The following is an 18,598-nucleotide window of genomic DNA, read 5'->3' as shown; positions in this document are numbered from 1 at the left end:
TAGAAGTGCCTGTGTAGCCCCAGGCACTCACTCCAGCTGTCAGGCTCCAACTTCCTGGCCTCCTAGAGACATCCGTGTCACCTGCGCTACCCCCGTGGCTTTCACCCAGCCTGAGGAGCTGGGAGGGGGAGTTGGCCCCCACGGGCTGCACGTGGGTGGGTGTGGTCTGCTTGTGTGCAGACAGCCCCTCAATGCTCCCGTGCTTGTTTGGGGACTTGACCAAGGCCTGTGTCTGCCCGGCCTGCCAGGGACACGAGGCCATCAAGGCATGGAGATGTGGCCTGTCCATTTTCAGAGCTGTGGACGGGCTCAGCCACAGCCGTGGCCCATCCGGAGGACACTGAGCTGCCAGTGATCAGGGTGGACTTCTGTGTTGACAGAGGCTTCAGGACAAGAGTGCGCTGACCACCGCTGAGCTGGGTCTCTACTGGCCGTGCGGACAGCCCAACATGGACGAGGGCCCTTCCAGAAACACTGGGGTTAAGTGTAAAAAGAGGTCAGAAATGCAGGCCCGTGGGTTTCACATGGGGACACTGCGGGTTGAGTGGGGGCTGCCGGCGCCTGCAGCTCTGAGGGCTCTGCAGGCTCTGGGGCAGGCAGGAAGCAGCTCTGCCCGCTCCGGGGGAAATCGAGGCTTGGCAGGCTGCCCCCCTCGCCTGGAGGATAGAAGTGTGGAGATGGGTAAGGTCCATGCAGGGATGCAGGGCTGAGCACACAGCAGGTGCAAATCAAAGCAGGGCAGGGAGGCCGAGCACGGTGCAGGCGAGCATGCCGGCAGCCTGGGGCCCGGGGCTGCCCAGCAATCAGCGCCGGCAGGGTTCGGCTCCGGCCAGGCCCTTCCTCACCAGGGGCCCCGTGCCACGGCTCCTATGGTCAGGCCACCTCAGCAGCACTGAAATGATCACCCCTCAATAAGCACAAAGCAGTCAACATTTGCCTATTTCACAATTAAACCACAAGAAATGAGAAAACTCCACATTGAACCTGGCCTTTCGCAGGAAAGGGGAGGGGCAGGCTGGGGTTGCAGCTCGGGGGCAACTAGCGTCTGGGTGTTAGGGTGCCGGGGCGTGGGCCCTGGGCCTTGGCGGCCCGTGTGCGGTCACTGGGCCATCTGCACCACGACGGCTCTCCACGCTTTCTCCTTGTCGAACTCCTTCAGGGGGCTTCTGGCCACCTGCAACTGAGGACAGCGTATCTGTCCGGGGCTGCCCAGCCCGTGCAGGAAGCAGGGGAGGCCCTGACCCCCTCACTGGCCCTCCCAACTCTCCCAGACGTCCCCCGCCGTGCCGTCCACAGGGGTTGGGCTGGCACCCACACCTGCCTCGTGAGGCCTCTTCCTGCGTGCCCGCATCCTGCACCCGGCAGGGCAGTCTCGGCACACGGCAGGTGCTCAGTAAGTGCTGCAGACGGGCAATAATGCTCTCCAGGGCACAGCGGCAAGTCCCGCCAGCTCTTCCTGGGGAAGGGGACAGATGCCCCCCATACCAGGAGGCTGGACCTGGCCCTGGAGGCTGTGAGGCAGCTCCAGGGCTGTGACCCCTGGGAGGGAGGGCGTCTGAAGCAGCCAGTGGTCACCAAACAGGGTGGACCGCTGCCCGGATTGCCTTCCTGAGCCCCAGAACGGCAGCTCTGGAACCAGCCGGGAGGAACCACCGGCTTAGACGCTGCATCTTGACGTCCTGGCATGGAGCCAGGTGGACCTCACGTGGGGCCCGGGGACACAGCAGTCCCTGCGGGAGACTGACCGCAGCCGGGTGGGAAGGACAAGCGAGCGACACCGCCCGAGCAGCGCCCAGCGGATGGGGGGCTGGCGGCGCTGGGCTCGCCCCAGGAGGTGCCGCGCGGAGCGCAGGGGAGCCCCACTCGACTCGCCGTGTCCCCCCGGGAAACCCACGGGCCTGCGTTTCTCACCTGTTTTTACACTAAACCCAGTTTTCCCGGAGGGGCCCTGGTCCATGCTGGGCTGCCCTGCACAGCCCATAAGTAAGCCGGGTGGGCCCAGGGGGCAGCCAGGCAGGAGGAGTGCCCCGTCCATCCAGGGTGCCCTCCCCAGGGGCCCAGGGCATGGTGCCGCCTGGGGGACAGTGGGCAGGTGTGTCCAGCCAAAGCGCCGCAGCAGACAGCACCCGGAAGGAGCCATCCACTTGTGGGGACGAGGGGCGGGGCCCGGGCAGAGTGCAGCGGCCATGAGCCTGGCCGAAGGGCTGGCGTGAGTCCTCAGAGCCCGCGCCACGGGCCCTGGACGCACATCTACAGGGGGTGGGCTGGGCTCCCCTTCCTGGCCAGGCTGCTGGAGGGAGAGCCCGGTGATCCCTGAAGATGCTTGCCAAGTTCTCAGCTCACTTATAAGAGTAAAACTGGAAGCATTCAGTCCATAATATCTTTTCAGAAATAGATTTGTGTTTGCCTGGCTGGCTTAAAAACTGTATAAACGTATTGCACCTTTTCAAGAGTTTTCTTTGTTTTAAAAAGAGAAAGTGACCCAACAGGTCTTGAAAGAAGTCAGCCTGGGTGGCGTCGCTTTGCCCAGGGTCCCAGGATGGCAGGCCCCCCCTTCCCCTTCCCTCCGGACGGGCTCAGAGGCCACTCACCTCCCCGGCCACCGGGCGCTCCTGCGGGCTGGGCAGGGCGCCCGCGGCGTCCCAGGACGCGCCCACCTTGAAGCGCACACACTGGATGACCGTGGCTGTGTTGAGGCCCGCCTGCAGCAGCAGCTCCAGCATCAGCATTAGCAGCAGCGCGTCGTAGGATTGCTGGGGGCGAGAGGTGAGCAGGAGACGGGGGAGAGGGCGGGAGGGGGGGATGGCAGGCCGCACACCCTGCTCCCTCTCAGCCGCTACCCCCCCACCCCACTGCGTGGCCCCTCGGCCGGGAGGCTCCCAAAGCAGAGACCCCGAGCCCTGGGGTAGTTACATGGAGCGGTTTCAGCTTCCCATTCCTCGGGGGCCCTACTGTGTCACCAGCTGGGGCAGTGATCACTGCAGTGAGCCAGAGCTGAGGAGCTCAGTTCTGGTCTGAGCTCTGTCATCCTGGACTTAACAGAAGACCCGCACAAACATGACCCAAAGGCAGCCAGGCCCCCGACGGTGCTGCCCGGCTCGTCTTCCAGGCCCCCCAGCAGGGCCAGAGAGGAGCTGCTGAAATGATCTATGGCCTCCCGGAGGGTGCCTGGTGACGCAAAGGCGAGTTCCGTGTGAGACGCCAGTGGAAGCCCAGAGCCGGAGGAGAAACAGGGACACAGGCTCCAAAGAAAGACCGGCAGACCAGCTCCAGCAGAAGCCGGGGGGCCTGTACTGACTACTGGGAGGAGGCGTCTGCCCGGGACCACAGGAGCAGGGGGTGGCACGCCTTGGGGAAGGGGCTGCCAGCAACCCTAGGAGGAAGCCCTAGGGTCTGTAAAGACACCCACAGACCACTGGCTCTCTCCTCACACTGCAGGGTGACCTTCCAGCCTCAGAAACGCAAAGCAACCAAACATTAAGACAAAGAACCCAGGTAGGGTCACTGTTTAAAAAAAAGAGACTCAGTGTCTCTGACGTTAACCTGCATACTTAAGGGTGAGTCTAGTTTTTCTAAAAACTCAACACTGTGTTTTCTTGAGTCAGGCAGGGTGATTCTAAAATTCACACAGGAACTTTCTGGTAGTCCAGTGGTTAAGAATCTGCCTCCCAACGCAGAGGATGTGGGACTGATCCCTGCTTGGGGAACTAACATCCCGAACCCGCCGCTGGGCAGCTCAGCCCAAGTGCCACAGCCACCGAGTCTGCACTCGAGGGCCCGCGTGCCCCAACAAGAGAGAAACGCACGTGCCGCAATGAAGACTCCCACACGCTACCACCGAGTCTGCACTCGAGGGCCCGCATGCCCCAACGAGAGAGAAACACACATGCCGCAATGAAGGATCCCACACGCTATAACCGAGACCCGACGCAGCTCAAAATAAAACATTTCTTACAAATCTAAAAAATAAAATTCATATATAAGAACAAACAAGTGACAGAAGTGAGGAAGCCCTGAAATGCAGGGCAGCTGGCATCAAGCCAGCCAGGTGGTGATGGCCTGGTGCCAACCTCCAGGGTGGGCAGAGCAGCACAGATTGGCTGCGAGAGGACAGTCAGGGCAGAGAGAGACCCAGATAGACAGAAACTCAGTGCAAGAAAAAGGCAGAGCCTCAGACGACAGAAAAAGATGGGCTTTCTAATACAAGGGGCTGAACCTTTCATTCACAGATGAGCTACTCGAGTAAAGTCCGATTGGGCCCACTCCTCGCGCCATGCTCCGGGTTAAACTCCAGCACAAACACAAGTGTGAGCCTTCCTAATTGTGACTCAAAATCCAGAAGCAATGAAGGAAAATATGGACAAATTTAACTGTGTAAAACACCAACAAAACTTCCACATGAGACAGATCACAGCAAGCAGAATGGAACAGCTGCCTAGCTGAGGCCGCTGTTTGCATCTTCCGTGTCTGACGGAGGGCTGGGCTTCCTGTGTTGACAGCGTTATTAAAGCCCGCAGGAAATGGGCAAGAGACACAGGCAGAGCTTGTAGGAGAAAGGCAGGGCCTGGGACAGAGGAAAGGGCCTCAGTGACCTGCGTGTTCAGATGCGTGCTTCAGCCCCCCCGCCACAAGACTCCATCTCTCAGCCATGTCACAAGTCCCGGGGGACACCCCTCCCGGGCTATGGGGGGACAGGTGCCCTCATACCGCTGGTGGGAGGAAAGAGAGGAGCCTCCAGGGGATTTGCCAACATCCAACTAAACTATAAATGCATCTATCCTTTGGGTGATGAGGAAGCACCAAGATAAATTGTTTAAAAAAAGAAAGGTAAGGTGCAGAGATATATTAGAGTGACCTGTTCTGTAGGAAAGAAGGAAACTAAAGATACACACAGTTGCCTGTGGGAGCAGTGGGGGGCCGTGGATGGGACCACAACCCCTCTGAGTTTGCCTCCAGTTGATTTCACTTTTGAACCACATAAAAGTTTTATATGTTCAAAAGTACTAACAAGAGGGAAAAAAGCATCAAAGCCCCAAACTGAATACAAACAGAAGCCGTTAAACTTGGCTCTGCAGCACGGCCACCCAGCGGGGGTTCCTTCCCAGAACGAGTGGGTGGAGGAGCCGTCAGCTCGCCCAACGGCATCACTGCGAGCACGTGTGTGCAGTCAGATGAAAGGTGGCAGCAACCACAGTCAGTGCTACCAGGAAACATGGTCTCTGGACTAAGAGAAAAATAAGGCAAATATAAAACAACAGAGGCTGGGGGAACCCTAGAATGTAAAATTTTGAATTAGAGATACCAACATACATTCAGGATCTGTAAGTACACACATTTCTCAGCTCTGTCCACTGACAGGGCCTAGGCATGATGATACCCCCGCCGGAATGGGTACATGGCTCCCCAGGGCCAGGGCGAGTTGGGGCGGGGCCAGGACCAGGTGAGCTGGGCCATCTCAAGCGTCTGATGGGAGAGGCTGATGGGCTGGCATCTGGGAGCCCAGAGAACAGGGACGCAGCGCTCTGCGGACAGTGACCAGCGCACGTCCCCTGGGGGCGGTTCTTGGGCAGACACAGGTGCACACACCCCGACCCCATCTGTGGCCCAGGGAGTGTGCCGCCAGCCGCGCTGACCCACAGGTGCCGGCGCTGGGACTTCCTTCCTTCAAGGGGTTGCAGCTCCTGGGAAGCCCGCCGGCAGCACTGCAGACTGGCCAGCACGCAGCGCCAGCGCTCCTGGACTCACTCCTGCCCACACTGCAGCACACAGACCCACGGGGGCATCTCCCAGGCCACAGGCCGGCACTCTGGAAAGTCAGTGCCTGGGGGGAGCGGAGGCTGCCCCAGATCCGAGGACACCAGAGCGCAAGGGTGAATGAACCTCGCTGCTCTGAGGACCACAGCCCTGGGAGCGTCTTCCTGGGACAGTCCGAGGGAGGCTGTGCTGTCAGCTGTTAGGCCAGCCACCTCAACTGCGCCGGGACTGGCCTTACTGCTGACATGCAGAGGATCGAAGGCCAAGGGTCACCTCAAGCATCTGCCACTCCCTTTCAGATGCTTCCAGAAAACAACGCCTGTGTGTGCTCTGCCCACCCGTCAGCGCACACCACACACACACACACACACACACAAACCACCAGAGAACCTCAGTGTTGACTGTATTAACCTTCAACTCTCCTGATATGTTTGAAATTTCTTATAACACCGTCTTACTGGGATCATCCAGGGCATCTGAGACTAACCCTGCCTGATGCCTGAGCCTCTGGGGGAGACACTGGACCCCAGAGGTCTTAAAATAATCCCCTTAAAAAGAAGGTTCTCGCTCCCTTCAGCTTACCCAGGAACCAATGGGGTCTCTCATGAGACTGGATGAATGTGACTCTAAAACACAAATGAACGCAGAAAGGGCTGAGAAAATAAGACACGCCTGTGAAGGCAGGCGTTCCAGACCTGGGCAGCAGCTCAGCGGCACCGTGTCTCTAAGGGTTTAATTAAAATAAAAGCACACAGACCTTGAAGGCTGGTGGGTAGTCTTTGAAAACGTCCATGATTCTCATGATGCTGAAGGACAGGTACCCAGAGGCCGTGAACAGCAGCGGGGCCGCCAGGCTGCAGACGGCGATCAGCACCTCCACCTGGGGGAGCGGGCGGGGTGGGGGGCTCGGGTCTGCGGGTCTGTGGCTGGCGGGGGGCCTGCTGAGTCTCTGTGCCCAGTGTGCCCCTTGATTCAAAACGCACTGTGTGTTGAACTTTCTCAACTGACGCACAATTCACTCTGTTCATAAAACAGCACTTAATGATCTCTGGCCTCCTCCCCATGTCCTCCAACCTGCTCCTCTGACCTCCCAAAACAAGCCACGCAGCCCCAGGACTTGGCCGAGCTGGGATGCTCACACCTTGGGGCATTCAGACTGGATTCAGCAGTTCAACACCCACACCAGGACAGGACGCCGCCTCTGCTGAGTCCCTAGAATCTCTCCCGACTCTCATGCCAGACCTGCCGTGGCTGCTCATTTCCAGATGGGCCAGCCCTCGGACAGTCGCCCGGCCCTCCTGCAGGCCCTGCAGACGCCCCTCGGGTGCTCACCCCCACCCCGTTCAGGCCAGCAGGTTGTGCAGGAGGTCCCTGGGCCCAGCCGGGTGTCACCTACCAGAGGCCTGCTGGGACACTCCGCCGTCACGTGACTGGCGATGGCGCTTGGGAAACACTGAGAGCGGAGGAAAGAGAAGGCTTCAGAGCCGACACCCCACGTCCGGCCCCAAACCTGCCCCCCACCTTCCCCGTGCTCATTCAGGCCGGCCACTCGGGGCTAGAGGGTGCGGGGGAGGCAGGGGAGGCACCCTGCGCCCTGCTGCTCAGCGCCACAGCGGCTGGGGGCCAGGCCGGGAGGTGGGCGCCCCGCCAACACCGAGTGCCTATCTCCTGCTCCCTCCCAGCTCAGCGGCGGCCCGGGCTGTGACGCAGACTCAGTGGCCGTGTCCAGGGCAGGGTCTGCGTCCAGCTGCAGTTGTCCCCGCCGTGTCCTGGCCCAGCTGGGTCTGCTCGCAGCTCAGGGTCCAGGTGAGGATGAAACTTCGTGCTTCTCGTCTCTGGGGAGCCCTCAGCTGGCCCTCACCTGTGCCTCATTCGTGACGTTTCTGGGCCGTCACCAGGGCGGGCTGCATGGGCTCAGCTGGGCTGTCAGACGCAGGGGCCCTGGAGACACTGTGCCACCGCACACCACGCTTCGACCACGGCGGGGGCCTCCACTGGGCCAACGTCCCTGCCGCTTCGTTAGTAACAAATGCCTGTGCTACTTATTTTAAGGAACCAGATCTAACTCTACACGACCCAGGCAGGGGGAAGTTCGGGGGCTGAACTTCCTCAAGGTCGCCAACCCCCGAGCCCACCTTCTGGCCATCCACCCGCCCGCACCAGGCACCCGGCACCCTCCGCCGTCCCGGCCAACACGGCCTGCTAAGCCCAGGTGTGTCCAAACCCCAGCCAGCCATCCACGCAGCCACAGAGGAAAGGGAAGCGCCCACACGCTGGGTGTGGAAGCACCAGGCTCCGGAGGACTGTGCGGTTGGGGCGTCACACGACACGGGGAGACTCGGGGCGCGGGGGGCCCTGGTAACTGCCCCAAGCGGACTGGGATCCAGGCACCCCGGCACGGCAGGGCCGCAGGGTGGCGGGGCTGGGCAGGTGCTCCACAGGGGGCTTCCCAGTTTAAGGGGCAAATAGCATTCAATTACGTAAGTCAACTGAGACTTGCTTATAAGAGGGTGGACGTTCCGTCTGCAACAGCGACCCAGCGGTGAGCACTTGCCAAGCTGAGCCTTCACTGTGTTGCAGTCAGTGTAAAATAACACACGTGTCCTTCATTTAAAATGTGAAACAAAATGAATGCTATACATTATAAAATTATATAAAATAATGAAACAAGGATTTTCCTAGAAAAATAATACAAAAAATAAGATAAAATAAAACAGCTAGGCTAACAGGCCGACTCGTTTCCTCCCGGGTCCCAAACAGCCCGGGTGCCCCGGCCCTCCCACTGCGATCCTGCCTGGCCCCTGAAGCTGAGTTCAGAGGCTGGCCACCCCCACGGGCACCGCCGGTGTACTCACAGCCACTAAGATCCAGAAGAACGTAACCGAGAGGTGCGGGCCCGAGACGGTGTCGTCCACGTTCAGAGCAATGATCCCTCCGAGGATGGCGGAGACCCCTGCAATCACCTCGATGACCTGGGCGCAGGCAAACATCGAGGGTCAGCATCTCCCGGGGGGTTGGAGCGGCTCCCCAGGGCCCCCCGGAGGCGGGTGGGGAGGCTCCCGAGAGCTCGGGGCTGAGGAGCAGGGTGCCCCCCCATGCAGTGACATGCAGGATAATCTCCAAAGGAATACTGAAAATATGCATTCCAACACAAATTTGTGGGAAAAGGAAGGAGGAAGCTTCCACCAATTCAAAGGAAAGTGGGAAAAGCCACAGAAAATAGGAAAAAGACGGAGAAATACATAAATACGAAGGTGCCAGGAATTGTGCTCCGGGTGACCTGGCTCAGTCCACACAGCCCCTATACGCCACACAGAAACCACCCAGATGTGCGGGAAGAAAGGGCTGGAAGGAATGGAAGACACGGTGAGGAGATATTAACAAGAGACAACTCGTGTAGTTAATGATGCAACTGTCCTGGCAAAGGCCACGACTCTGGAGAGTTGCTCGTAATGGTTTAAAAAAAGGCGGCGGGGGTGGGGATGGGGGGACAGGCGTAAGGAAGGGATTCTAAAGTTGTGTGTACTAAAAACCAGCAAACTCTATGGTGCAAAGCTGCAGAATTACAGAGACAGATTCGTAATCTGCACTCAGGTTGGGAGGTTTTTAACAGACCTTTCAGTAATAGAACAAGTGGACTAAAAGATTTTGGAAAGGGCTTAAAACACAGTTAACATGGGATTTATGGAACAGGGGTGCACTGCCAACCAGGGCGGTGCCTGTGATCGTGGACACGCCCACTCCGTATTTATCACGTACACCCCCTCCCCCCACCACTCCATGAAACCAAGTAGAGGGGGAAAAAAAAGCCTTTCTTACAGAGTAGGATTTCAGGACCCGAGCAGGAAATGTCACTTCACACAGAATGTTGGTGGTCTCAGAGATGGAACCCTGTAAAGAAACAAACCCCGTTACAGGGGTGGCCATGTCCAGGCCACCGCTCCAGGGATGGTCTGAAATGGGAGTTTCTAGGCGATGCTCCTGGATCTTCAGGCTTAAGAGCAGAAGTTCAAACATGGACTTTCTCTTTGCACATGGAAATGTGTGATTGCTGAAGTCCTAGTTTACAAGGTGATACTTGAGGTTGACTTGGGCTCTGTCTGTGGCACTACTGGGGGTGGGGAAGGTACTTGGTCAGAATCAGACGAGGGAAGAGATGGTCCGCATCTCTCTGTTTGCCTCCCCGGGGCCATCGACCCCTCACTCCGCAGCCAGGTCTGTGGTGCAGCTGTGCTGCAGGCTGGACCCACCTTCTGCTTGCAGTGCGCCTCACTGGACCGTGCAGAGATGATCACTGTGGCCGCCATGAAGAGCTCCAGCAGAAGCAGCAGAATCAGATTGAAGTTGATCTGGCCAAGGAAAACATACACATTTATAAAATTAGCTTCTCCACTTTGATCCAGTAAACGTAGACAGCCCCATGAAGGAGCTCAGTGGCCTCTTCAAAGCCCAGGCAACATTTCCTGTCCAAAGTTAGATATCAGGCAAGCCTTTTCTTTCTTGGTTGTGGATTTTTGTTCTTAAACCACTGTTGGTTCACAGGCTGGATTTGACCTTGGGCTGTAGTCTGCCAACCCTGACCTCAAGCTTCCTTGGCAGTTGTTCCCTCCTGGGTATTTATACTAAAGGAATGAAAACTCACATTTATAACAAAACCTGCCCATATTTACAGTAATTCTGTGCATAGCTGCCTCAAGTGGAAAACACCAGGCTGTTGGGGGTTACAGGACTGACCCACATCCTGACTGTTGGCAGTTACAAGAATCCATGCCTGTGTTTAAATTCACACAATACACAACAAGTCAATTTAACTGTGTGATATAAAACCATAATATCTACTACTGTGGGCAAGAATCCCTTAGAAGAAATGGAGTAGCCCTCATAGTCAACAGAAGAGTCCAAAATGCAGTACTTGCGTGCAATCTCAAAAATGACAGAATGATCTCTGTTCGTTTCCAAGGCAAACCATTCAGTATCACAGTAATCCAAGTCTATGCCCCAACCAGTAATGCTAAAGCTGACATTGAACAGTTATATGAAGACCTACAAGACCTTCTAGAACTAACACTCAAAAAAGATGTCCTTTTCATTGTAGGGGGCTGGAATGCAGAAGTAGGAAGTCAAGAGATACCTGGAGTAACTCTTGCAGTAAAGTGATGCACTCAGTATGGCAGCAAATTTGGAAAACTCAAGAGTGCCCACAGGACTGGGAAAGGTCAGTTCTCATTCCAATCCCAAAGAAAGGCAATGCCAAAGAATGTTCAAACTACCGCACAACTGCACTGATTTCACACGCTAGCAAAGCAATGATCAAAATCCTCCAAGTCAGGCTTCAACAGTACATGAACCGAGAACTTCCAGATGTTCAAGCTGGACTGAGAAAAGGCAGAGGAATCAGAGATCAAATTGCCAACATCTGTTGGATCATAGAAAAAGCAAGAGAGTTCCAGAAAAACATCTACTTCTGCTTTACTGACTATGCCAAAGTCTTTGTGTGAATCACAACAAACTATGGAACATTCTTCATGAGATGGGAATACCAGACCACCTTACCTGCCTCCTGAGAAATCTGTATGTAGGTCAAGAAGCAACAGTTAGAACTGGACATGGAACAACAGACTGGTTCCAAATCGGGAAAGAAGTACATCAAGACAGTATATTGTCACCCTGCTTATTTAATTTATATGCAGAGTACATCATGCGAAATGCTCAGCTGGATGAAGCACAAGCTGGAACAAAGATTGCCAGGAGAAATAGCAATAACCTCAGATACGCAGGTGATACCACCCTTATGGCACAAAGCGAAGAGGAACTGAAGAGCCACTTCATGAAAGTGAAAGAGAAGATTGAAAAAGTTGGCTTAAAACTCCACATTCAGAAAACAAAGATCATGGCATCCAGCCCCATCACTTCATGGCAAATAGATGGGGAAACAATGGAAACAGTGATAGACTTTGTTTTTTGGGGCTCTAAAACCACTGCAGATGGTGACTGCAGCCATGAAATTAAATGTTTGCTCCTTGGAAGAAAAGCTATGACCAACCTAAACAGCATATTAAAAAGCAGAGACATTACTTTGCCAACAAATGTCCGTCTAGTCAAAGCTATGGTTTTCCCAGTGGTCATGTGTGGATGTGAGAGTTGGACTATAAAGAAAGCTGAGCATCGAAGAATTGATGCTTTTGAACTGTGGTGTTGGAGAAGACTCTTGAGAGTCCCTTGGACTGCAAGGAGATCCAACCAGTCCATCTTAAAGGAGATCAGTCCTGAATATTCATTGGAAGGACTGATGCTGAAGCTGAAACTCCAATACTTTGGCCACCTGATGTGAAGAACGACTCATTGGAAAAGACCCTGATGCTGGGAAAGATTGAGGGCAGGAAGAGAGGGGGACAACAGAGGATGAGATGGTTGGATGGCATCACCAACTCAATGGACATGAGTATGAACAAGCTCCAGGAGTTGGTGATGGACAGGTGATCTGCTGAAGTCTATGGGGTTGCAAAGAGTCAGATACGACTGAGCAACTGGACTGAACTGATAAAACCAACTAATCAGGAATTCCCTGGCAGTCAGTGATTAGGACTTGGCACTTTTACTGCCTGGGCCCAAGTTCAGTACTTTTTTTTTTTTTTTGGCTCTGTTGGGTCTTCACTGCTGTGCGTGGCCTTTCTCTAGTGGAGTCAAGAGGGGGCTCTCCAGCTGCGGCGCTCAGACTTCTCATTGCGGTGGCTTCTCTTGTTGGCGGCTGTCGGGTTCTACAACACGCAGGCTCGGCAGTTGCGGTGCACAGAGTTAGCCGCCCCATGGCAGACAGAAAACTTTAACACTAACAATGAAAGATGTCCCCTCACCAACAGTCATCATCGAGATGACTTTACAAGTGAGTTCGATCAGACTTTCCAGAAGCAGTGACTTCTCGTGTCAAGATGTTGCAAAAAGCAAAAAAGAGGTAAGAGTTTCTGTGTTCATTTTATGAGAACAAGGAAAACCTTGGTTCTAAAACCAGACAAAGGAAATGTAGGTCCATTTCACTCAGGAAACTTGATGAGCAACCCTAACGAGGAGACTGGTTGGTCGGCCCATCAAAACACTGAAAATAACACACTGTGATGAGGTAAAGCTAATCTCCGGAAGGAAAGTTTCAACACCAGAAAAATTAGTGCATTTAATAAAGTAAATGAGGACAGAGCATCTCAATAAGTTCAAGAGCAAGCAGCACATGTTTGTATTTTTAAAACGAAAAACTTACAGCAAACCAGGACTTGAAGACAAGGTTTTAACTTGGTGAAAGTTATGTATAAAATACTTAATGGAGGGACTGCTCTAGTGGGCCAGTGGTTAGGAGGCTGCCTTCCAAGGAAGGGGATGCGGGTTCGAGCCCTAGTTGGGGAACTAAACTCCCACGTGCCACAGAGCAACCCAGCCCACGCCCATAACGACTGAGCCCTCAAGCCAACTAGCGAGTCTGCAGGCAGCGCAGCCAAAGAAGAAAAAGAAGGAAGTTCACGGCAACTTTAGATCCAGCCCATTTAAAACCAGGAATAAGACAGAAAGGCCCAAGGTGCCAGAAGCCCCGGGCAAAGCTATGAAGACACAGGGACTGAGGGGCAGGCTGAGCAGGGCGTTTAGTGTCACTTGTGGTGACACAGGCCTGCACAGAAAACCAGCGCAACCAAGAGGAGCGCTCGGAGGATGCGAGTCCAGCAAGGCTTCCGGACACAAAGTCCTCTTATGAAAATCCACTTCTAAAAATGGCTACCATTTCAATGGAATCTAAATTAACACATGCCATGTCAGTTGATTTGACAACATAAGATGCTGTCACTGGGGCAACTGGATAAAGGACACCCAGGAATGCTCTGTACTGTGCATGCAAATTCTTTTCAGTCTCTAACACTTCAAAATAAAGGGGAAAAAAAAGAAAATCAGAAGCTTCTCTCTGCACTAGGAACAACCCATCTAAAAATATAATTTGAGAAAGAAGACACCATTCACACTAGCAACACGCCCGTGAATTATGTAGAGACTGTCTAATACAGGAACATTCCGACCCTGATAAAGGGCAGATGCTGCGAGGGGGGAGACAGTCTGTGCCCCTGGTTGGATGACGTCACACAACAAAGCTGTCAGTTCTTACCAGGTTACTCTATAAACTTCAACTAATCGCAACAGAATCTCAGCTGTATTTTTTGGGAACTCAGCAAACTTCTCCTCCAACATATCTGAAATAAGAGCGGTCGACTTTGAAGGAGGAAGACAACTGAAGTCACGAAGCCACACTGACAAGCCTGGCTTCGCCTCGGCCACCAAGCAGCCCACGGGGGTGTAGGCAGGGGCTGGCCCACGTGGCACGGCCTGAGCTGCTGACCACGGGGAGACCCAACTCAGGAGAAGCCGAGGACGGGAGCAGCCAGCAGACAGAAAGGAGGTTCAGGAGGGCACCTGCCTGGGAAGAGGGGTTCAGAGGTGGCAGTGATCCGAGGGTGGTGACGTGCGGCAGCTGGGAGCCACGCCACAGTCATCAGATGGGAAAACGGGATGGCTGGAGATGCCACGTGCAGGGACAGCTGTGGGACCAGGCAGCTTTTGGCCGTGGGGAGGATGGACCCCGCGGTGTCCTGGGCTTGGCTGCGTCAGGTGGGTTCACGGCCCTCCTGGGCATCCAAGGAGCCCACGGAGATGTGCCACGTCGGCCTCATTTGTTGAGGGAAGAGTCAGAGGCCAGGGAGCTGGGTCCTTCCCTAAAGAAAGCAGTGCCCAGGAGGACACAGAGCAGCCTGGGTGGGGAGTGCGGGGACGGAGGCAGCAGAGCCTCTACTGGAACCCCGCGTGGCCTCCCCCAGGGAGGGCAAGTCCAGCTCCTGCTTAACAGGCAGAAGGGGGAGGGGAGCAGCCCCCTCACCCTGGTGGCCTCACGGCGCGGGGCTTCAGGGTTTCCTGTTTCATCGTACATGACCCTGTTTGGACACTGGGAGTCCGACCTCGTGGTCCTGGGGTCCTTCCGTGCGTTCAGGTGTCCGAGCTTCACGTCCTCCACGTGGCCTGGCTGGGCCTTGGAGGTGCAGGAGCCCATGGGTCTGGTTAGCGATGGTGGGGGGATGCTGCGGCCCAGCCCCGGGGGAGGCCACCGGAGGAGGAGCCCTCCTGGGGGAGCCCTGGAGGAGGGGAAATGCAGTGCACAGCTGCGCACATCCGCAGCCTCTTCATCCACTCTGTGTGGGGCGCCGTCCTGGGTGACGGGTGCTGGATTATGTTCTGGTCTGGGACTCCTGCCACCATCAACAGGGCTGCTAGGAACACACTGCCTGGTCACCCGTGTGAGTGTCTCTCTGAGGTTTGTACCTCTTTCGAAATGACCTGAAAATTCCAGGCCTTTGCCAAGAGGCTGCAGCAGCAGCAGGAGTTGCAGGAAGTGAGGGAAGCCCCCTGGGCCCTTGCCCGACCTTACGGGGAACGTCATCTCCTGTGGTTTCAGCTGACCTCCTCTGACGGGTGGGTCTCCGCTCGGCTGCCTGCTGGCATGGCGGCTGCCTGCTGGCGAGCCCCTGGCGCAGTCACCTACAGCCCAGGACTTTCTCCCAAGGCTCCGCACAGTGGCCTGGAGCCAGCCGCTCTGACAGAACCTGTCCCCTTCCTCACAGCGTGGGCTCCTGTGTCCGCGGGACAACTGGCTGGGCCTCATGGCGGGCAGGTGGCAGGGCCAAAGCCGAGTCGATCACAGCTGTGTGCCAAGCCTGGGACGGCCACACCCTGGACTGCTCAGGCTGACTGGATGCAGGCGCTCTCCTCTCCTGCCAGGGCAGCTGTGTGATGGAGGGGGAGACCCCCACCTGAACTTCAAGGGGGCTCCGCCCCGGCCCTTGGGTACCACCTGGATCTGCTGGGGCCTGCCTGTGGGTGGACTTGCTCTGGGCCCACAGGCCGGCAGCACCTCCATGCAGAGTTTCTTTCGTGAAAAAGCATCGCAATTATCAGTGAGGCTTTGTGACTTGCTACAAACAGTCTCCAGACCTTCTGTTGCATTTATTCCCAGAAACTTGATACTGTATTTCATAAAGTGCTATCTGTATTTCAGTAACATTTTCAACAATTTCTGTTTCTGGCACAAATAATTGTTTTACATGGATTTTCACATCCAACAACCTTGCTAGGAGCACTTAACGGTCAAATGTCAAGAAAGCAGAGACTCGTCTCCTGCAGGACAGGCAGCAGACAGGCTCCTCTGAGACCTGAGCGTCTGTCCTCTTCCTGCTCAGACGCCGGGCTGGGGTGTCTCTGGCCATGGCCTCCGTTTCCCGATCTTAAAGAAACGCGTGCACTGTCACACACAGAGCAGCAGTATCCCTAACCAGGTCCTGTTTCCGAGAGATTCTTCTCTGCTTTTTTGTGATTTAAACAACAAGGCTCTTCCATTTTTCTTAGCAGAACATAAAGTAATAATGGGACTTTAGTCAGCAGCATCACACATTTAACAAAATACGTTATGTACTGCTAAATGTTTAAGACCCTGTTTAAGACTCCTTTGAAAAGACCCTGATGCTGGGAAAGATTGAAGGTGGGAGGAGAAGGGGACAACAGAGGATGAGATGGTTGGATGGCATCATCAACTCAAAGGACATGAGTTTGAGTGAACTCCGGGAGTTGGTGATGGACAGGAAGGCCTGGCATGCTGCAGTCCATGGGGTCGCAAAGAGTCGGACACAACTTAGCAACTGAACGGAACTGAACTGAACAGAACGTTTAAGAACTGTCATGAAAGAAATACAAGAAATCAGTGTATCCATCCACTGACACCAATGAAAGCATCGAAGACAGTTATTTTCTTCAGAAGCATAGGTGAAATTCTCAGACTCAAGAGCTACGGTACACATCCCTGCGTAACTGCCCAGCAGACAGCTCGCCAACACCCGCTCCAGGCCCACAGGGCTGGGCAGACTCAGGAGCCAAGCCCGCGGCACCCGTGAGCCGGGAGACCGCATGGCTCTCTGCGGACTCACATCTACTGCTGACGGGTTCAGGACAAGCTTACAGCCGAACCAGATCAGGCAGGTGGTGGTGACAGCAAACGTGGACACGAACAGTATCTGGAAGTTGGGGATCTGGAAGACAAGACGGGAGGCTTTCCTTCACCTCTGTGTGATGTTCAGCCTCATTCCCGGGCACTGACCACCACCCCGAGGTCAGGCACTTAGCATCAGCAGGGGTGACTGTGAGCTCGGCCCCTTTGCCCTCATGGGGGCAGGAAGAGGGGGTGCAGAGCTGCAGAGGGTGTGCCCCACGGGCGGCCTGGGCCCACCCCCCAGCCCTCCCACCTGCGTGCCCTGCCGTCTGGGGCCTCTGGTGCAGCCCTCAAGCTGTGCAGGTGGAAGGCTGGACTCACCGCGCTGACACTTCTCTTCGAGACAGCGAAGCTCACGATGGCTGAAGGGATGCACTGCAAAGAGAGAGTGGGCGAGCGTCCCGCTGCCGCTCGGTGTCCTGAAACCCGCAGGGCCCGAAGCACGTCCCCTCTGCCCAGTGGGCTCGCTCAAAGCTGGGGGGGTCTGGGTCTGTCAAAATAATTCTTCTGGAAACAGCTTTAACTGTTCTGATGATGGAAAGGCACCTGGAGGTGAAGACTGTCCTAGCCAGACGCGCCTGGAGCAGATTAGTTTCCTATCACCTGAGACCAGCGCGGCTTGCTAAGAATTACCCAGGAGACCCCGAGCCCCTTGGGGTCCTTGTTGGGGGCCCCCACTGCACCCTCCCAGGAGCTGAGGACAATGAAAAGGGGAAGCCTGGGCGGCAGGGAGGGGATGGGGGCCAGCCTGAGCCTCGGGGATCATGCCAGCGTCGCTGCAGCCCCAGGACCCCCAGACCTCAGAGGGAGCAGTGGTGACACAGCCTGGCGGGGGTTGGCTGGGGGCTGGGCCAGGGGAGGAGCCAGGGGGACCATGTGACCCGCCCCCACCCCGTCACCCCTGACAGTTCTGCTGGGACATCTGTCTAGGTCAGCGTGGCCCTGGAGCCACCTGGGTCAGAGGTCAGAGGTCACTGTGACCCCCAACCAGGGCTGCTCCAGTAGTGAAGAGCAAGGGCCACCTAGGAGGTTCTGGAGAGAAGGGCAGCAGGTGAGTGGAATTCTTTCAACGGGTTTTCTTTAAGAGAGCGGAGGCTGTGCGCCCTGCGGGGGTATAGGGTAAGGAAACGTCGGTCTCGAGTTTTCAGACACTTGGGAGTGCTGACGGGGCTGGAGCAGGGAGCAGGTGCGCGAGCCCCCCCCCCACCCAAGGCCCCACGGAGCGTGCCCTGTGCTCGAGCTGGCCGGGGTCACCGGGTGTTTCTCCGTGCAGGCCAGCGGCTCCCCTGGGCCTCAGCACTCTGAGTCCAGAGCAGGCACAAGCTCTGGGGAGGGCAGGTGCAGCCCCCAAACCACGGAGGGGGTTCCCTGCTGGCTCGTGGGACAGCCCAGAGCAGCTCGCAGCCGCCTGGGAGAGCTCAAAGGGCCGCTTCTCACCCTGGAGTTGGTGGAGTAAGGCAGGCTTGCTTCATTCATCCATTTCAAAAGCAACAGAAGCCAAAGTATACAAAGAGATTTTTTGAGTAAGAAGTGAACACAGATACGGGTCAATCTCAGAGTCAAGAACTCAGTGCTGACGGAGGACCACTACTCACTGAGCCTGCAGCACAGCGTAGGTAGTCCATCTCCAGAGGAAACACGTTTCCCAGGTAGAGAGAAAACCCCGAGGTCACAAGCAGGCAGCTCTGCAGGACAGCACGAACGCAGGTGACGACAGCGGGCCTGAAGCTCAGGTGGAGGAACAGGAAGCCCTCTCCCACACCTTAACTCTGCCCACACCAA

The 18,598-nt window shown here is 55.9% G+C and overlaps 1 protein-coding gene across 1 annotated transcript; it reads right to left on the bottom strand.

Moving 5' to 3' along the window:
- Positions 1-1,078: 1,078 nt before the first annotated feature.
- On the bottom strand, positions 1,079-18,475 carry MLC1 (modulator of VRAC current 1). The gene is made up of 11 exons (XM_061124013.1): positions 18,412-18,475; positions 17,138-17,191; positions 16,755-16,856; positions 10,005-10,103; positions 9,776-9,778; positions 9,574-9,645; positions 8,610-8,726; positions 7,151-7,207; positions 6,512-6,634; positions 2,592-2,753; positions 1,079-1,174 (listed from the first exon to the last, which is right to left on the bottom strand). The coding sequence occupies exons 1-11, from the start codon at positions 18,439-18,441 to the stop codon at positions 1,100-1,102; spliced, it is 894 nt and encodes a 297-aa protein (XP_060979996.1). The 5' UTR covers positions 18,442-18,475; the 3' UTR covers positions 1,079-1,099.
- Positions 18,476-18,598: the final 123 nt, after the last annotated feature.

This window comes from Dama dama, chromosome 22 (assembly GCF_033118175.1).
Source record: "Dama dama isolate Ldn47 chromosome 22, ASM3311817v1, whole genome shotgun sequence".
NCBI lineage: Eukaryota > Metazoa > Chordata > Mammalia > Artiodactyla > Cervidae > Dama > Dama dama.
Note: the sequence above shows the minus strand (reverse complement) of the source record. Positions and strands in the feature narration are given on the sequence as shown.